This window comes from Sphaeramia orbicularis, chromosome 17 (assembly GCF_902148855.1).
Source record: "Sphaeramia orbicularis chromosome 17, fSphaOr1.1, whole genome shotgun sequence".
Lineage (NCBI taxonomy): Eukaryota > Metazoa > Chordata > Actinopteri > Kurtiformes > Apogonidae > Sphaeramia > Sphaeramia orbicularis.
Window position 1 is genome coordinate 49918175 of NC_043973.1, and position 18551 is coordinate 49936725.

The following is an 18551-nucleotide window of genomic DNA, read 5'->3' on the forward strand; positions in this document are numbered from 1 at the left end:
TTCAAGTCTTCATAGTAAGATTTTTATTTATCTTAAAAAAAAAAAAAAAAAAATCTGTGGTATATACAGTAAAGGTCGACCGATATCATTTTTCTAAGGCCAATGCAGATTTTGCACAGATTTGATCGATATCTACAGCCGATATTTAGGGCAGATTTTATTTTTTTTAAAGCACATTAACCATAAAATACTATTGAAACAGTCAGATAATTAAGATTTGTATGCAGCAATATAAATGAAATAATCAATACACATACACATAGTACTGTTATAACATTTATTGAACTTCAAGTGCTGCCCACACAGGTGCCTGATCAAATATCTTATAACGTTTTTACTACTGATCAACTATCGGCTTTAAAAAAACACTTAAAGCAGATGGCCAATATTAGAGAAAAAAAAAAAAAAAATCGATATATTGGCCTGATATATCGGTCTACCTATAAAATACAGTATCTATCTATCTATCTATCTATCTATCTATCTATCTATCTATCTATCTATCTATCTATCTATCTATCTATCTGTCTATCTATCTATTGCTGTATCGTTCTGTCGTTCTATCGTTCTATCTATCGTTCTATCTATCGTTCTATCGTTCTATCTATTGTTCTATCTATCGTTCTATAACAACAAAAAGTCAAATGACATCGACAAATATAAATATATATGTGCACTCCAGTCTCAAACAGGTTTGAGTACAACTTACTAATAACTTAAGATATAACTAACGTACATCTTTGTGATGATTCTGGTGTCATGTGCACCACAACAAGCGTCCGTGTGAAACACAACAGCGGAACCAATGTTTAGCAGTAGCGAAATTCAGGAAAAGAAGCTTCGATTCAGGAAAATTGTAATCAAATCATTTTTTTAAAATTGATTTGAAATGATAAATCTATTAGTCGTTTCTGCTCTAGTAGCCCTACATTTATTCCAGTCTGTGAATATAAGTTGATGTTGCATCGTCCACACAAGTTGGACAGTTAATTAGAGCTGAAGTTCTCCAACTGCATGGTAACTCTGCCCTCCAACAGGGGCCCGGGCTGAGGCGGCAGCTGTTTGTTGACTAATACAACTCTGCTAGCAAAGCAAAGAGACTTCTCTGACAGGGGGAAGTGGATGTGAAGCAGACGAAACACCAGCGCTGACTGTTTCAATTAACCTCACAGTTACTAAACACAGGCTCGGCTTGTTGGCTTCACTACACGAGCTGCAGAGAAGACGCAGCTGTTTACTATGTCCACGGTAACGCCTCCGCCAGTCCCCTCTGCTCTGTGTGCTTCTATATACTGCATTTTAAACAGATGTATTCACCGTCGTGTTCACATTTACATATTATTTTCTTCTGCTTGTCTTATCATGTAAATGGAGTGTATGAAATCGTAACGGCTTTGTGGCTCATACAGACATGTGCAGCCTGTGGTCATTTGGAAGCTGTTGAACTGAGGTGAAACTTGGATTTCATGAAGGCCACATTAACATACAGATCAGCCAGGGAGGAAAGGCAAACATAGTAAGGTAGTGAGTCATGAGGTCCCTGCAGAACAGTTCGAATGCTTGGTATTGATCCTGGAGGACTGTGACCTCTACTGGAACCCATTCTTCAGGATCACCTCAGGGTCATAGCAGTCAAACTGATGGGTGGTACTATGATCTGTGTGCTCTATGGATGGAACTCCCAGTAGACTGACCTATAGTACCTAGAGTAGCCTCAACAAGTGCATCATCATCATCATCATAAATAATAATAATAATAATAATAATAATAATAATAATAATAATAATAATAATAATAATAATAATAATAATAATGGATTAGATTAGATAGCGCTTTTTTGGACACTCAAAGTGCTTTACATTATTTTATCCATTAGTCATTCATCATCATCAATAGTAATAATAATAATAATAATAATAATAATAATAATAATAATAATAATAATAATTATGGATTAGATTAGATAGCGCTTTTTTTGGACACTCAAAGTGCTTTACATGATTTTATCCATTAGTCATTCATCATCATCAATAATAATAATAATAATAATAATAATAATAATAATAATAATAATAATAATGGATTAGATTTCCATAGCACTTTTTTGGACACTCAAAGTGCTTTACATTATTGTATCCATTAGTCATTCATCATCATTGTCATCAGTAATAATAATACTAATAATAATAATAATCATCATCATCATCATCAATTAGCTTTCCATAGTGCTTTTTTGGACACTCAAAGTGCTTTACATTATTGTATCCATTAGTCATTCTTCATCATCATCATCATCATCATCATCATGTGCAGTTACGTGGTCACTGTAAAATTTAGAGGAAGAAGGTGAACATATAGACCAGGCATGTCCAAAGTCCGGCCCGGGGGCCAATCACGGCCCGCGGTCAGATTTTATACGGCCCACAGCTTCGGTTTTATATTATATTATTTATGGCCCGTTTGGACTGTTGAACCGAGTACATGAATCATAAAAGGTTCCAAATGCAGTTCCTCCTTTCACCTCATGGTGGCAGCACCACTCTAACTCTATCTGGCTCTGTGACCTTGCCGTGAACCCTTTTCGCTAATTTCTAAAAAAAAAAAACGAAAGTTGACAGTGAGGGCCGCCGCTTCCAGGAGAGATGGGAATTACACATTTTTTTCACTGAAAATCGAGGTGATTGTGTTTCCCCAATTTGTCAAGAGACTGTTGCCTTGTTTAGGGAATTCAACGTAAAGAGACACTAGCAGACAAAACATGCTAACACATACGACAAGCTAGCAGGGAGTGAGCGTTCGGAAAAAGTGAAGCAAATTCAAGCTGCTTTAAACTCACAACAGTGACTCTTCATGTGAACCAGTGAGTTCAGTGAATTCACCACCAAGGCAGGATACCAAGTTGCCAGGTTAGTTGCCTCTAACTGCTGGTGTTATGTACTTGTACAGGGGTTGGACAAAATAATGGAAACATCTTGAAAAATCAACAAAATATAATTTAATATGGTGTAGGTCCGCCTTTTGCGGCAATTACAGCCTCAATTCTCCGAGGTATTGATTCATACAACTTGCGAATTGTTTCCAAAGGAATTTTCAGCCATTCTTCAGTTAGAATACCCTCCAACTCTTTTAGAGACGATGGCGGTGGAAATCGACGTCTTACTTGAATCTCTAAAACTGACCATAAATGCTCAATAATGTTGAGGTCTGGGGACTGTGCCGGCCATACGAGATGCTCAACTTCATTAGAATGTTCCTCATGCCATTCTTTAACAGTTCTAGCTGTATGGATTGGGGCATTATCATCTTGAGGTGAAGGTGTTTCCATTATTTTGTCCAACCCCTGTAGATGTGACACAAAATATTACTTTCTGAATGATTTTGTGAAAGACAACAGTAAGAGTCATGTTTTCATCTTAAATGTTAACAGACTTTGCATTACTGAGTAATATATGAGTAATTATTACTCACATAAGTCATGTTTAAAATGAATGTGGGGTTAAGATTTTTATCAACTTCTTGGACATTTAAGATACTCCACACAGTTTGTTCTATGTTATCTGACTCCAGATGTGAAAGGAAGGCAGAAATGTTTTTTTTTTTTTTAATTTGTTCATACCTGAGTGGCTTAGATTTGGTTACATTGCCATTTTAAAAAAATGATATTTTGACAATGAAAATAAAGTTGTTTTTAAAATTATCGCTTTTATATGTAATTTTTACTGTTTAAAAAACGTCCGAAGGGACCACTGGCCCCTGTCAGTCTCCACATTATCAGATCTGGCCCTCTTTAAAAAAAGTTTGGACACCCCTGATATAGACTCATAATAAGAGACTATTAAATAGCTTCAGTTGTTTTATTTGCAAAAAAGTTAACCCATAAGGACCCAGTGCTACTTTTGTGTCAGCTACCAAATTAATTTTTCTCTCCATTTATTCTGTCTTAAGTGATTTATCACCATTTATCATAATATTATCCTCTTTTTTGCATTTTTTCAGTGAAAATCAGGTATTTTACTATGTTTATTTTACTGATCATGCCCTTTAATTGTCATTCTGTTAAAGACAAAATTAGCTAAAAACATAGCCATAATTGGTAAAATGAGAACTATACTTGATAAATATTCACTTCGTGTACTATATCATTTGATCATTCTTCCATACCTAAATTATGGTGCAGAAATATGGGGAAATAACTACTATTCAAATATTAATCCTATCTTTTTACTTAAGAAAAAGGCAATAAGAATTATTCCGAATGTATATGTATATTTTTACAGAGCTGAATTTACTGAAAATACAACATCTTGTTGACCTTAATACAGTGGTAGTGATGTACAAGGCACACAATAATCTTCTCCTTACACCCAGGAGATGTTTGAATGTAGGAAAAGTCAGTACAGCCTCAGAGGAACCGGCATTAAAAAAAAAAAACCCTAAGATTTTAGTAAAATCTATCATTAACTGAACATAAACCCAGTGTGTCCATCCACTGTCATTGATCCAACTCCATGGGTTTTACTGGTGAATCAGTGTTGTAGAAGATGACGGTGTTTCCATGGTAACTACGGAGCCTCTGATCGTCCAAATGGGTCATATCTGATGACCATGAAAAGACGACAAACTGTATTTTACACCAATTATTTACATGGATTGATAGAATTAGTGGATCAACAGGAATTAACCAGTTTAGATCAGTAGATGCTTTTGGTCCCTGGTGTTTCTTTGGGTCTTTATGGGTTATGAAACCACTGACAGTGAGCTAAAAGTAAAATGCCTCCACAGTTAAAGTCATGAAAGTTTGAGTCAATAACACAGAAAAAAATAAGCCACAAATGCTGGTTGGCTGTAGTTTCCAAGATATAGGCTTGGGTCAAAATGTGAACATCTGAGAGAATGTGTTTTACTCAAAAGGAATGTTTGTCTCAGAGCCACCAGAACACTGTCTGCACATTACAATATGTTCACTTTACTGGTTATTTATAGTGGAAGATACATTAATCCATTGGGTAAATGTACATAAACATCTATAGCAACACTTTATCATATACTTAAAAAAAAAATCAGCTAACCAACACTTTTGTCATTTGTTTTCTAATTCATCTTATTGAAGAATGTAAAATTTAACACATTTAATCTCCAAGGCAGAGAAATATGTAGACCAGTGTGATTTACTGAATCAGACTAAAACTTTTCTGGCAAGAAATTATTTTCAGGCCTTCTGTGGCTTTACATCAGTGAATGCCTTTTCTGTAAACTGTTATCATTGTCTTAGAAGATACATTGTGTTTATTTCTACTTTTAAGTAATCAGTTACTTAACTAACATCAAGAATGTGTTGACGCTGTCCGTGGTCCTGAAATCTCCGCTGCCTGTAAACCATTGTATATGGGTGCTTCTATGAAACTCGTCCCTAAAAACAGGACAGAGGGGCTATAAATTCAAACCAGATGTAGACTAATGTTATGAAGCAAGTTTGGAGGCATTTTGGGTCTGTTTTACTGAGATAAATGAGAAACTACTTTTCAGATAAAATACATTTTTATATTATTTTTATACAAAAATCTGCATGTAACACGGTCAAAAGGACATGAAAATTACATGCTGCTATTTTTTTGAATATCTTTTTATTCTCTCACAGGTACATTTTGGGAATTGAATCAATTATGCAAGGTAGAGTGTTCCACAAAAATGACCACTGTTGCAAAATCACTCAATTTATTTGTATTTAAATGGGCAGGTTCTGCATGTAACACGAGTGGACACGATGGGTTACACATGAAACCTGGAATGAGACTGAGATTCATGAAAAACCCACATGTCTGGATTTGAAAAACCACTAGGATTGACAAATTTAACACAGTGTCTTTATTTATAGCGGTATATAAGACCATTTACAGCCATGTTTTCAGATCAAATGCACTGACACCTAGGTAGCTTGTCCCAATTTTGGTCCTATTTTTGGCCCCAATATTTTATTAAAAATTCATTAATTTTAGGATGGCTCAGCGCAAGAATATATTATTTTTTTGCTTTTATCTGAGGTCATTATTAGGTACATCCTGGGTGGAAATATGTCTAAATTTGTCTTTTATTATTGGGTCTAAAAAGTTGGAAAAATGCCAGATAGCAAAATAAACCCAGTTTCACAGAAGCACCCATAAACATAAGCATAAAAGAAACTAACATCACTGTAGACATATGAAGTGAAAAATTAAAATACAGACAAAAGTACAGTTTTCAGTAGCAGAGTCTATGTAAAAATATTGTACTGTACCATATTGACGGTGACCATTACACTATTACAGATATTTAAAAAAATACAGAATTGCGGGTTCAAACCTGAACAATGTCATCTAATTACCATATTGACATTGTCCACAGGCTTTACACTATTTAAACTGGTTACTTTACAGCTATGTGGACGTACCGGTGTTAAAACTGGCTGATAAAATCCACCATGTTACAACTCCGCTCGCTGAAACCAGGGGAAAAAGCTTAAACGGCCAGATGGATTCTATGAAAGTTTGATGTTTTAATGAGCTGAGTGTTCCAAGTAATCTAATCAATAACAGAAAAGCAACAGAGGAGAACGAGAAGAGACAGGAGATGCTAATCAAAGCAAAAAAAAAAAATCAAAACAAAACAAAAATAACCAAAAAGGAATTCTACGTCAGAGTTAATGGAGCATTTTCTAATCTAATCTGAAATAATCAGAACAACCATGGAATATCTATACCTGCTTCCCCACCCTACACATACTGATCCAAACAAAAAATGGGAAGATTAAGTTCTTAACATCACTAAACATAGCCAAGTTACTGAAAATATGTACATAGTTTGATGCAAAAACTTTAGCTCATTTACATGTTTATTTGCGTCATCTACCAACACCTCTAACAGGGTTTATGCAGGTCATTAAAAAGCATTAAAAGTCATTAAATAGATTTTGTGAAAATTAATGCCTTAAATGGCATGAAAAAGCATTAAATCTGATGTCCAGAGGCATTAAAAAATTAAATACACTTGATGGAAAAAAAAAATTGCTATTCATGATTTATTTTGATTATATAAACATTTAACAATTAATTTAATATATCTCCAAATATACATGTTATTCTGACCCGTATGTTTTTAATGGTGCTAAGTATACTATAACAGATTAACCTTTTTTCGAACTCCTTCTCCATTTTTTCAAGCATCTGTTACTGGAAAACTCTTCCTGAAAACACCACACATTTTTACACCAGTTGTCACTCTCTCCTGTCTCTGAGATGAATCAAATGATTTTCCTTTGCAGTTTTTTCAGAGCATCTGTTTTTCACTTTTTTTTTTTTATGATGGCAGTGGCAGTTGCTTTTGCGGTGAAGATGCAGGACTGCACAATCACCTTAACTCTTAAATAATGTATTTCCTGTGAAGTGAAGAAAACAAAAAGGCTTATGAAACTAAACTCATGTAAGTCAAGATAAATGTACTTAAACTAGGCCAACGGAATGTTTTTAAAACTGGCTCGCTCTTAAAACTAATGACACAACATCAACAGCAGTACTTTCTTTAATCAAAAGAATGATGATTGACATCAATAAGTTATTGTCCTGCTTTCAGATTTCAGTTTTTTTTCTTTCTTGTGTTTATTGCCCCGCCCCCCGAAGGGTTTGGGTTGTTTTTGGTTCAGTTTGTTTGTTTCTTTGTTTGTTAACACTCTAGCAGCAAAACTATTGGTTGAATTCATACCAAAATGGGTTTATAGATTGCCAGTGACCCAGAATAGATCTCCTTACATTTTAGAAACAGTAGGTTAAAGTTCAAATTTTTTATCATTTTTTTAAAATCTTCCCATTTACTTGTAATGGGAGAAATATATGTGAGGGGCGGAGTTTGTTGGTCCTGGCACCACTTGTTTGTGTCTTTGTTTGTTAGCACTCTAGCAGCAAAACTATTGGTTGAATTCATACCAAATTGGGTTTATAGCAGGGGTGTCAAACTCATTTTAGCTGAGGGGCCACATTCAGCCCAAACTGATCTCAAGTGGGCCGGACCAGTACAACAATAGCATAATAATAACTTGTAAATATAGACAACTCCATAATTTTTCTCTTTGTTTTAGTGCAATCAAAATTAAATTATGAAAATATGTACATTTACAAACTATCCAAACAAAAAATGATGTGAATAACCTGAAAAAATTGAGATTTCTTGAGAAAAATAAGTGCAATTTTAACAATAGTACACCTCAACTTACCATTTATACATGCATATTATGGATTGGATCTACAAAGGCACAAAATATTTAATAACAGGAAGAATAATGTTAAAATTTTACTTACAAAATTTCAGGTTTTTTACATTTTATTGTTGAAGGATAGTTTGTAAATGTTAATATTTTCATCATTTAATGCAAGTTTTTACACTAAAACAAAGAGAAATATGGAGTTGTCATTATTTACAGGTGTAATGTAATATTATGTTTTTCACAATAAACTAAGAAAATTTGGAGTCATTATTTATAGGTTATTATGCTATTATTTTAGTTGAGATCACATTTTCCTGCACATGGAATATGAACTAAAACGAGTTCCACATCCTTGATTGTTAATATCTGAAGTGTAATTTTTGCAAATGCATCCCATGGGCCGGACTGGAACCTTTGGGGGGCCAGTTTTGGCCCCCGGGCCGCATGTTTGACACCCCTGGTTTATAGATTACCAGTGACCCAGAATAGGTGTGGTTACATTTTGGGAAAAGTAGGTCAAAGTTGAAATTTTCAAAGAATTTTTCAAATGTTTTTTTCTCCCACTTACTTATAATGGGCAAAATTTCAAATGTCTATAAAATCATGAATTTTGTTTCAATTTCCTTCAAACTTGACACATATATAGAGGTTATTGATATGCTGACATCAGCACATAGACATAGATGTGATGACATCAGCTGGATCGATGCCAAAATAAGCTACAATACATGCGAGGGGCGGGGCTTGTTGTGCCTGGAACCACTGGTTTGACCTGTACCTACTCACATTTGGTCTATTTGTGCCCATGTCCTGAACATTTTTACTTTTCTGTGTATACCCTGCACAGAATCAGCTGCAGGTATGTGGATTTTTATTGGATATCTATCTGACATACTCTCTATGTGTTGCAGGTAATACAGACCGTCAGTGCAATGGATAAGGACCTTCCTCCTGTTGGACAGAGGTTCTTCTTCAAGTCCCCCAAAGAGCTTCGCAACAGAAACTTCACCGTTCGAGACTTTGGAAGTAAGAGCCTGGCTGTGGGGGGGGGGGGGGGGGGGGGGGGGGGGGGGGTTGAGGGACAGTTCAGTGTCCTTAAATTGTCCTTGAAATCTATAAACTAAACAAGACGTGTTTGAGTCTGTGCATACTTTAATAAGATGAATCAGTAGACACATTACAGAAGTGTTGGTCAGCTCATGTTTTTAATAGATATGATGGGGTTACTACACATGTATGTTGGTTTATGAACATTTACACAATGGATTTATACATGTTCCACTGGAAAGAACCGGAAAACTGAATGTATTATAATGTGCAGACACTGTTTTAAGGTAGATCTGGTAGCTCTGACACAAATATTCCTTTTGAATTAAACCTATTCTCTCATTAGTTCTCAGAATTTCACATTTTGGCCCAAGACTGTGGAAACTGCAACCAACGAGTACTTATGACTTTTGAGTCACAAATAAAACAAAAACTACTTTGATTCTGGAAGCATTTTACTTATAGACCATTGTTATGAACCGTGTATCTTATCTTATCTTATCTTATTTTTTCAGGTCCTTATCTTTTCAGGTTCTGATCTTTTTAGGTTCTTATTGTATCTTATTTTGTCTTTTCCAGCTCTTATCTTATCGTGTCTTATTTTTATCTTATCTTATCTTATCTTATCTTATCTTATCTTATCTTATCTTATCTTATCTTATCTTATCTTGTCTTGTCTTATCTTATCTTATTGTGTGTACAACCAAAGAGGAAGTACCAGAAGTTAAACAGGATCTTTGTGGTGATGCCGCCCAGTTGACATTCTGATCTGAGAAATAGTGCTTGTTTTGCACTTTAGTCACCTGGATATGACAGGAAACACACACACACACACACACACACACACACACACACACACACACACACACACACACACACACAAAACAGTTGAGACATCATGTGTCTGTGTCTCCTCATCCAGGACATGTGGTATGATCCGTTTAAACAAATCCTCCCTTGACGTTCTTTGTTTTCTCATGCAACACCTCACCAACACCACTGTTGTATTTTGTACGGTTTGTACCAACACGATCAGCATCATGTCTGATAGAGTCGGACACACAGGCCTGCAGCCACCAAGGGGAACTGGAGCGTGTGTGTGTGTGTGTGTGTATATGTGTGTGTGTGTGTATATGTGTGTGTGTTTGACTGTGTGCAACAGGAACAAGGTGCCTTAATGGTCTCTACCTTGTCAACCTACATCTCCGTCCTGCAAAGGGAGAGTGGATCCTTTCTGACAGTACACACATGCACGCACACACACACACACACACACATGCACACGCACACACGCTATTGTGAAAGTGGGTAGTTTGGTGTAAAGAGTCTTTTCCAAACATCCTGCCGTGGATAAGTCGCTTATTATCATTTTGTTCTACTGACAGAATCTCACACACAGTTGTACTTTAGTTCTATTACCTTCACTGTTATATGGAATCAGAACCGGTTTGTTTGAAAGATCGTCAAATAAGAGAAGAGAGTGTGACTTCTGTGTCAGTTCTCGAATGAATTTTCTCTATATTTACCCATTTTTCATTCATTCATTCATTCATTAAGTGATTTCTCACCATTTATTGTGATGTTATCCTCAGTTTTTTGTGTTTTTTCAGTGGAAATCATGTTTTTTTTTCCCCCCTATATTTAACCCTTTCATGCACAGTGGTCAGTGCAGTGGACAGTTCTTCTCCAGCTGTTCTCTTGTATATTCATGGGTTTTGTTGTTTTAGTTCCATATCAGCCAACACAGTGGACACTTATGCACCATCCCATACACTGACATTCAGACCAGTACTGTAACTTTGCTGTTCTTGATAAACCTGATCTGCTCTAACATGACTGAGTGTAAATCAATTGCTAATTATTATTATTAGACTGTAATTAACAGTTTTGTGAAACAAAAAGGTTTTTTTATATTATCTCCATGAAGTCAGTAAGAACTAGTATTAGAGTATGATAAAAGGTGAGAAAAAATCAGATTAGCTCCATCAAAAATGCTTTCGTTTCATAGTTTTCACAGTTTATTACTTTCTAATATTGCATTTTAACCCTTTCATGCACGAATTATGAGAACCTTAATGGGTCCAAACACAGCAATGTCCAATCAGAGAGCGAACTTTAATTGATTGCCATTCCAACATTTAATTTAACATAAAGTATCTCCTTGTTTTGGATAATCCCTTATGGTCCAACTAAAGCAAAAATGAATTTAAAAGTAAAAATGTGGGTCAAATTGTCTCTAAAATGTCCCTTCAGAGAGATTTTGAATATCATTTTTTGACCCTAATCAAGTTATTTTTCCTGAGTGTTTTTATTCCTCTTTAGGCATGAAAAAAAAAACATAAAACAATGCAGTTGAAAATTTTTTTATGAACCTATTTTTCATGGAGTTGGAAAAATATCCACTCAGCTGGACACAATGCATTTAATTTTTGAAGCAAAGAAACATGTGTTTACTGATACACTGGGTGAAAAGTATGAAATACATTTTTTAAATGCTGCTAATCTGGTGTTCTGTCACATTTTAACATACTCTAATATTAGTTATTACTCACTTTATGGAGATAATATGCCAAAAAAAAACATTTTTGTTTAAGAAAAATGGTTAATTACAGTCTATTAACAATAAGAAGCAATTGATTTACACTCAAACATGTTAGTGCAGATGAGATTTATCAAGAACAGTAAAGTTGCAGTAATGGTCTGAATGTCAGTGTATTATGGGATGGTGCATAAGCGTCCACTGTGTTGGCTGATATGGAACTAAAACAACCAAACCCATGAATATACAAGAGAACAGCTGGAGAAGAACTGTCCACTGGAGTGACCACTGTGCATGAAAGGGTTAATTACATGTTTCTTTGCTTCAAAAATTAAACACGTGGTGTCCAATTGAGTGGACATTTTCGTAACTCCATGAAAAATAGTTTAATTTAAAATAAATAAATAAATAAAAAAATTAAATTTATTTGTTTTTTTTCATGCCTAAAGAGGAATAAAAACACTCAGGAAAATCTCGACTAGAGTTCTCAGAATTCATGCATCAAAGGGTTCATTCACTGTTCATGTAGATGTTCCAAAAAAGCTCAGAGTAAATTCAACGGTTATTATAAGGTCCAAACACAGTAATGTCCCGTCAGAGAGTGAACTTTCATTGATTGCCATTCCAATATTTATTTCAATATAAAGTAGCTCCTTGTTCTGGATAATCCCTTATGGTCCAACTAAAGCAAAAATAAATTTAAAAGTAAAAATGTGGGTTATTTCACAACACTAATCTGTGAAACTGTCTCTAAAATGTCCCGTCAGGGAGATTTTGAATACCGTGTTTTGACCCTATGTCAGAAACAGAGAAAACTGAAGAAAAGCTGAGTTTTTCAGCAAAATCTCTTATTAATTGAACAAAAACCAGTGTGTCCATCCACTGTCATTGATCCAACTCCATGGGTTTTACTGGTGAATCAATGAAATCTTCTTTTAAACTACATTATTTTTTTCTTAACCCAATTTCTTCTCTCTATTTAACCATTCTTAAGTGATTTGTCACCATTTATTGTAATTTTATCCTCTGTATTTAGCATTTTTTCCGTCTAAATGAGATATTTCCCATATTTAATCTGTTGATGTTCATTAAAGCTCAGAGTAAATTTGAAAGTTATTACATCAGAAACAGATAAAACTCAAGAAAAAGTGGTGTCTTCAAGAAATCTATCATTAACTGAACAAAACCCCAGTGTGTCCATCCACTGTCATTGATCCAACTCCATGGGTTTTACTGGTGAATCAATGAAATCTTCTTTTAAATTACATTTTTTTAACCCATAAAGATCCAGTGCTACCTTGATGGCAAATCCCAAATTATTTTTTCTCTCTATTTAACCATTCTTAAGTGATTTATCACCATTTATTAGAATATGATCCTCTGTGTTTGCCATGTTTTCAGTGTAAATGAGATATTTTCCCATATTTAATCTGTTGATATTCATTAAAGCTCAGAGTAAATTCAAAGGTTATTAATCAGAAACAGTGACTTTGAAGAAAAAGTGACTTTTACAGCAAAATATATCAATGACTGTATGTAAAAACTAGTGTGTCCATCCACTGTCATTGATCCAACTCCATGGGTTTTACTGGTGAATCAATGAAATCTTCTTTTAAACTACATTATTTTTTTCTTAACCCAATTTCTTCTCTCTATTTAACCATTCTTAAGTGATTTGTCACCATTTATTGTAATTTTATCCTCTGTATTTAGCATTTTTTCCGTCTAAATGAGATATTTCCCATATTTAATCTGTTGATGTTCATTAAAGCTCAGAGTAAATTCGAAAGTTATTACATCAGAAACAGATAAAACTCAAGAAAAAGTGGTGTCTTCAAGAAATCTGTCATTAACTGAACATAACCCCAGTGTGTCCATCCACTGTCATTGATACAACTCCATGGGTTTTACTGGTGAATCAATGAAATCTTCTTTTAAATTACATTTTTTTAACCCATAAAGATCCAGTGCTACCTTGATGGCAATTCCCAAATTATTTTTTCTCTCTATTTAACCATTCTTAAGTGATTTATCACCATTTATTATAATGTTATTCTCTGTATTTAGCTTTTTTTTTTCCATGTAAATGAGATATTTTCCCATATTAAATCTGTTGATATTCATTAAAGCTCAGAGTAAATTCAAAGGTTATTAATCAGAAACAGTGACTTTGAAGAAAAACTGACTTTTACAGCAAAATATATCAATGACTGTATGTAAAAACTAGTGTGTCCATCCACTGTCATTGATCCAACTCCATGGGTTTTACTGGTGAATCAATGTTGTAGAAGATGACGGTGTTTCCATGGTAACTGCGGAGCCTCTGAACACCCAAATGGGTCATATCTGATGACCATGAAAAGATGAAGAACTGTATTTTATGCCAATTATTGACATGTATTGATATAATTAGAGGATCAACAGGTATTAAACAGTTTAGATCAGGTGGTCGATGGTGGATGTTTGGGTCTTTATGGGTTAAACTGTTCTGTCCAGTACTCTACTTTCACGTCTATACTGCACCTGAATTAGTGCGTTTGTGTTTTTTGTTCTAGTTAAGATGTCAGAGCATTTTATATGACATGTAAATTAAATGACTGCCTTAATTGCAGATCTGAAACATACTGAAAACCTGTGGAATGTGAGCTAATTTTGACATTTCCCTGAGTTTTTTTTTTTTTTTTTCAAATATGGAAATGGTACAAGCTTCCTGATTGCTACTAATTAACTTCTTTGCATAACATAATATAGAAAATCTGAAAATCCAAGGAAGCAAAAAAATAATAATAATACGCACAAATAAAGAAAAAGAAAAAAAGAGTTAAATTTTCCTGAGTTTTTGCTTTAGTGACTTCAACACAGTCTGAGGTAAATGTCAGACTTTGCCAGTGCTTTGTGAATTCCATGCTATATTTTTTGGTGTCATTCACACTGGTTTTAATAAATAAAATGAGTTTAAAATAAGTTACAATACATGTGAGGGGTGGGGTTTGTTGTGCCTGGCACCACTTGTTTATAGTATATTTATCTGTCCATATCAGTTATGCATTAACTCAAGCAGGTAGTTTGAGGGAAAGTTTTTGGGGCAATATACATGAGGAGCACCAGTATATGCAAAACTATTGGGGCAAAGTCCATAAATACAGCTGGAGGTGACGGCTTCATTTGGACAGAAATCTTTTAGAATAAAAGATGGCGTGGATCAGCATGGGAACAAATGGGTCAGTGCTCTGAAATAAAGTTAGAGCTTAAAGTCGGGTTAAGATGATTAACGGATTGTGGAGGGATTTTATTTTAGGTTTATCATAAAATATGAGTCATAGAAAAACATTCTCCTTCACCTAACCTCAGCTCCTTTGGGTAATGAAATTGTATTCTACTTCTCAAACAATTAAAAAAAAAAAACAAAAAAAAAAAAACAGTATCAGGCCGACAATCCTGCGCTGAAAACATTTTCCCTCACTGAAAAGCTGAATGAAACATCAATATATAACTTTCAACCCTTAAAGACCCAAACAGCCGCTGGTGACCAACACCATCTACTGATCTAAACTGGTTAATACCTGATGATCCACTAATCCTATCAATACATGTAAATAATTTCTATAAAATACAGTTTGTCGTCTTTTCATGGTCATCAGATATGACCCATTTGGACGTTCAGAGGCTCTGTAGTTACCATGGAAACACTGTCATCTTCTACAACACTGATTCACCAGTAAAACCCATGGAGTTGGATCACTGACCGTGAATGGACACAATGGGTTTGACATCTTTGCTGGAAAAAAACAAAAAACAAAAAACTTTTTTTTCAGTTTTCTCTGTTGAAATAATAACCCTCAACTTCTGTGTTTGTTTCTGTATTTATTTATTATTGTGGTGTTTGTGTCGGTGTTGTTTTTTACTATGCACTGATTGTTTGACACTTTTTTAATGTCATTGTACATGTTGCATGTTACAATGACAATAGAGGATTATTCTATTGTAACCTTAATCTGAGCTTTAATAAACATCTACATAATCAGTAAATTCAATATGAGAAAATACTGGATTTTCACAGAAAAAAATGAAAACTACACACCAATCCGGTCTGTAATGCAGAATAAATCATACACTCATGGGTTAAAGTCATTTAACTTAAAATATATTATTATTATTATTATTATTATTATTATTATTATTATTATTATATATATATATATATATATATATATATATATATATATATATATATTTTTATTTTTTTTTTTAATTTCTTAATATTTTAAAATAATTATTTTTATTTTTTTATTATATATATTTTTTTTATTTAGTTTTTTAATTTTTTTTTATTTATTTTTACTTATTTATTTATTTGTTTGTTTGTTTGTTTGTTAGTGTGTTTGTTTGTTTGTTTGTTTATATTATAGTCTATCGTACTGTTTTTTTTGTTTTTCAGCCTGTAATGCAGAATAAATCATACACTCATCTGGTTGCAATCTCAACTTTTACCACTAGATTCCACTAAATATCAGCGTTTCCCTTTAAATTTCCTCCTTTTCGTTTAACGTCCCTGTGTAGGAAACACATTGTTGTAAATTTGCCTCGCCTTGAAATCTGAATAACCTGTTTCACAAACACAAAAAAATGAGTGTGTAGTTCCCGTGGGACGGCATTAGTTCGAGGTGATAGGAGGCAGGCGGCAGTTTGACACTGAAATAGGACTCTGGGAAGCAACTGTGTGAGAGACTGGGGATGCATTGACCTTCAGCTCTGACAACCCACTTTTAATCTGTGTGACAAAAAACTGCAGAGGTTTATTAGTCAACTGTGAGGGGAGCTATGGAAGAGAACCCCCCACCCCCACCCCCACTCCCACAGACAGTATAGATTACATTAACGTAGCTTCTTTCTTTGTCTGTGCCCATATTTGCACACTGTTTCCATTTTTTAACTAAAATATTGTATATATTACATCTATTTTTCTATTTTTCTTTACTTAAATTTATAGCTGCTTTCTAGTACTTGTTTGTTTTGTTTTTTTTATTTAATTTTTTTTTTTTTTTTTTACTATATTTATACCAGTATAAATTCCTCATATTGTTAAACTATACACAGAAATGATTAAAAAAAAATAATTTTTTTTTTGGTTTATTTTTAATGAAAGTGTCTTTTCATAGTAGTTTTCATCAACAAAATCTAAAGACTAAAAATACTTATTTTTCATTTTTATTTTAGTTTAAGTGTTTTGAGGTTTCTGCTGTTCCTAGCTGAAACATTATTATTATTATTATTATTATTTTTTTTTTTTTTTTTTTTTTTTATTATTACATAATCCTATTTTTTTAATTAACCCATAAAGACCCAGTGCTACTTCTGTGTCAGCTCCCAAATGGAATTTTCTCTCTATTTAACATTTCCGAAGTGATTTATCACTATTTTTTTTTAATAATATTATCCTCTGTATTTTATGCTTGCAAAAAATTTACACCTACTATTTACATGGATTGATAGGGTTAGTGAATCAGAAGTAATAAATAAAGAACTTTTTTTAGGATTATTTTAGGGTAGTTCCAGGGAGCACCACCCAGTTTTGTTTACAACTACATCAAACACATTAATGCTAATGTCATTTAGAGCTCAACAGCCTCTGTATTGGAAGTAATTGAAAGTTATTATCTTTTAAATGTATGAACTTTTACAACAGATGAAATATTATCTATGGTTTATGACTGGAAAGAACAGAAGAATTAAAGCACAGTGGATATTCATTTGACAAATGGACAATTAAACCATAAAGACCCAGTGCTACTTTAGTGGCAGTTTCCAAATGAATTTTCCTGTATATTTAACCTTTCTTAAGTGATTTACCACCATCGACTGTAATATTATCCTACTTATTTGGCATTTTTTAGAGTGAAAATCATGTATTTTCCAATATTTCATTGACAGATCATGTAGATGTTCATAAAAGCTCAGGTTAAAGCTGATGGTTATTACATCAGAAACAGAAAAACTGAAGAAAAAGTGACTTTTTCAGTCAAATCTGTCATTAACTGAACATAAACCCAGTGTGTCCATCCACTGTCATTGATCCAACTCCATGGGTTTTACTGGTGAATCAATGTTTTTTGTTTTTTTTTTCTTCAGATTTTTATTTAGAAATATTGAGAAAAGTTCAACATACATTTAAATTGCATTGTGGTCACGTAACAAGTTTGTGACCAACGACCAATCTTTCCCTTCTCAACATTTCAGTTTTTTTTTTTTTTTTTTTTTTTTTTTTTTGTGTTAATAAACAAAACAATTGAACAGTGAACAATGGATGCATCGTTACATAAAGAAAACACATACGAAAGACCAAGAGACTTTGACCTCCTCTTTCTAAAGAAAAAAATTAAAATAAATAAATAAAATATGAAAAGTAGAATTAATTAATTACACAAAAAACAGACAATTCCAGATACATTGTCATGCTATTGTCATTTCTTGTACATTTGGAGTTCCAACAGATTGTGTTTGGTAAGTGTAAACAAAAAATATCCACTTTGACCATAGGTCTGAAAATTTGTTCATTTGTAATCGAAGGGAGAAGGTTAGTCTTTCCATCTGGTAAACTTCATTCACAGTATCTACCCATTTTTCCAGATGAGGTGGTTCAGGTTGGAGCCAGTGCCTGGTCACAGCCTTTTTGCCAGCAGTTATTAAAATTCTATACAAGTAGGCATTCACTAAAATTTCAGTTTTTCCCA

The 18551-nt window shown here is 33.7% G+C and overlaps 1 protein-coding gene across 1 annotated transcript in view; it reads left to right on the top strand.

Moving 5' to 3' along the window:
* The window catches only part of LOC115437735 (cadherin-12-like), a 291164-nt gene that overhangs the window by 235496 nt on the left and 37117 nt on the right, over positions 1-18551 (top strand). The window contains exon 12 of the mRNA XM_030161060.1: positions 9146-9260. Within this exon, the coding sequence (XP_030016920.1) occupies positions 9146-9260 (115 nt within the window). The remainder of the gene's footprint in view (positions 1-9145; positions 9261-18551) is intronic.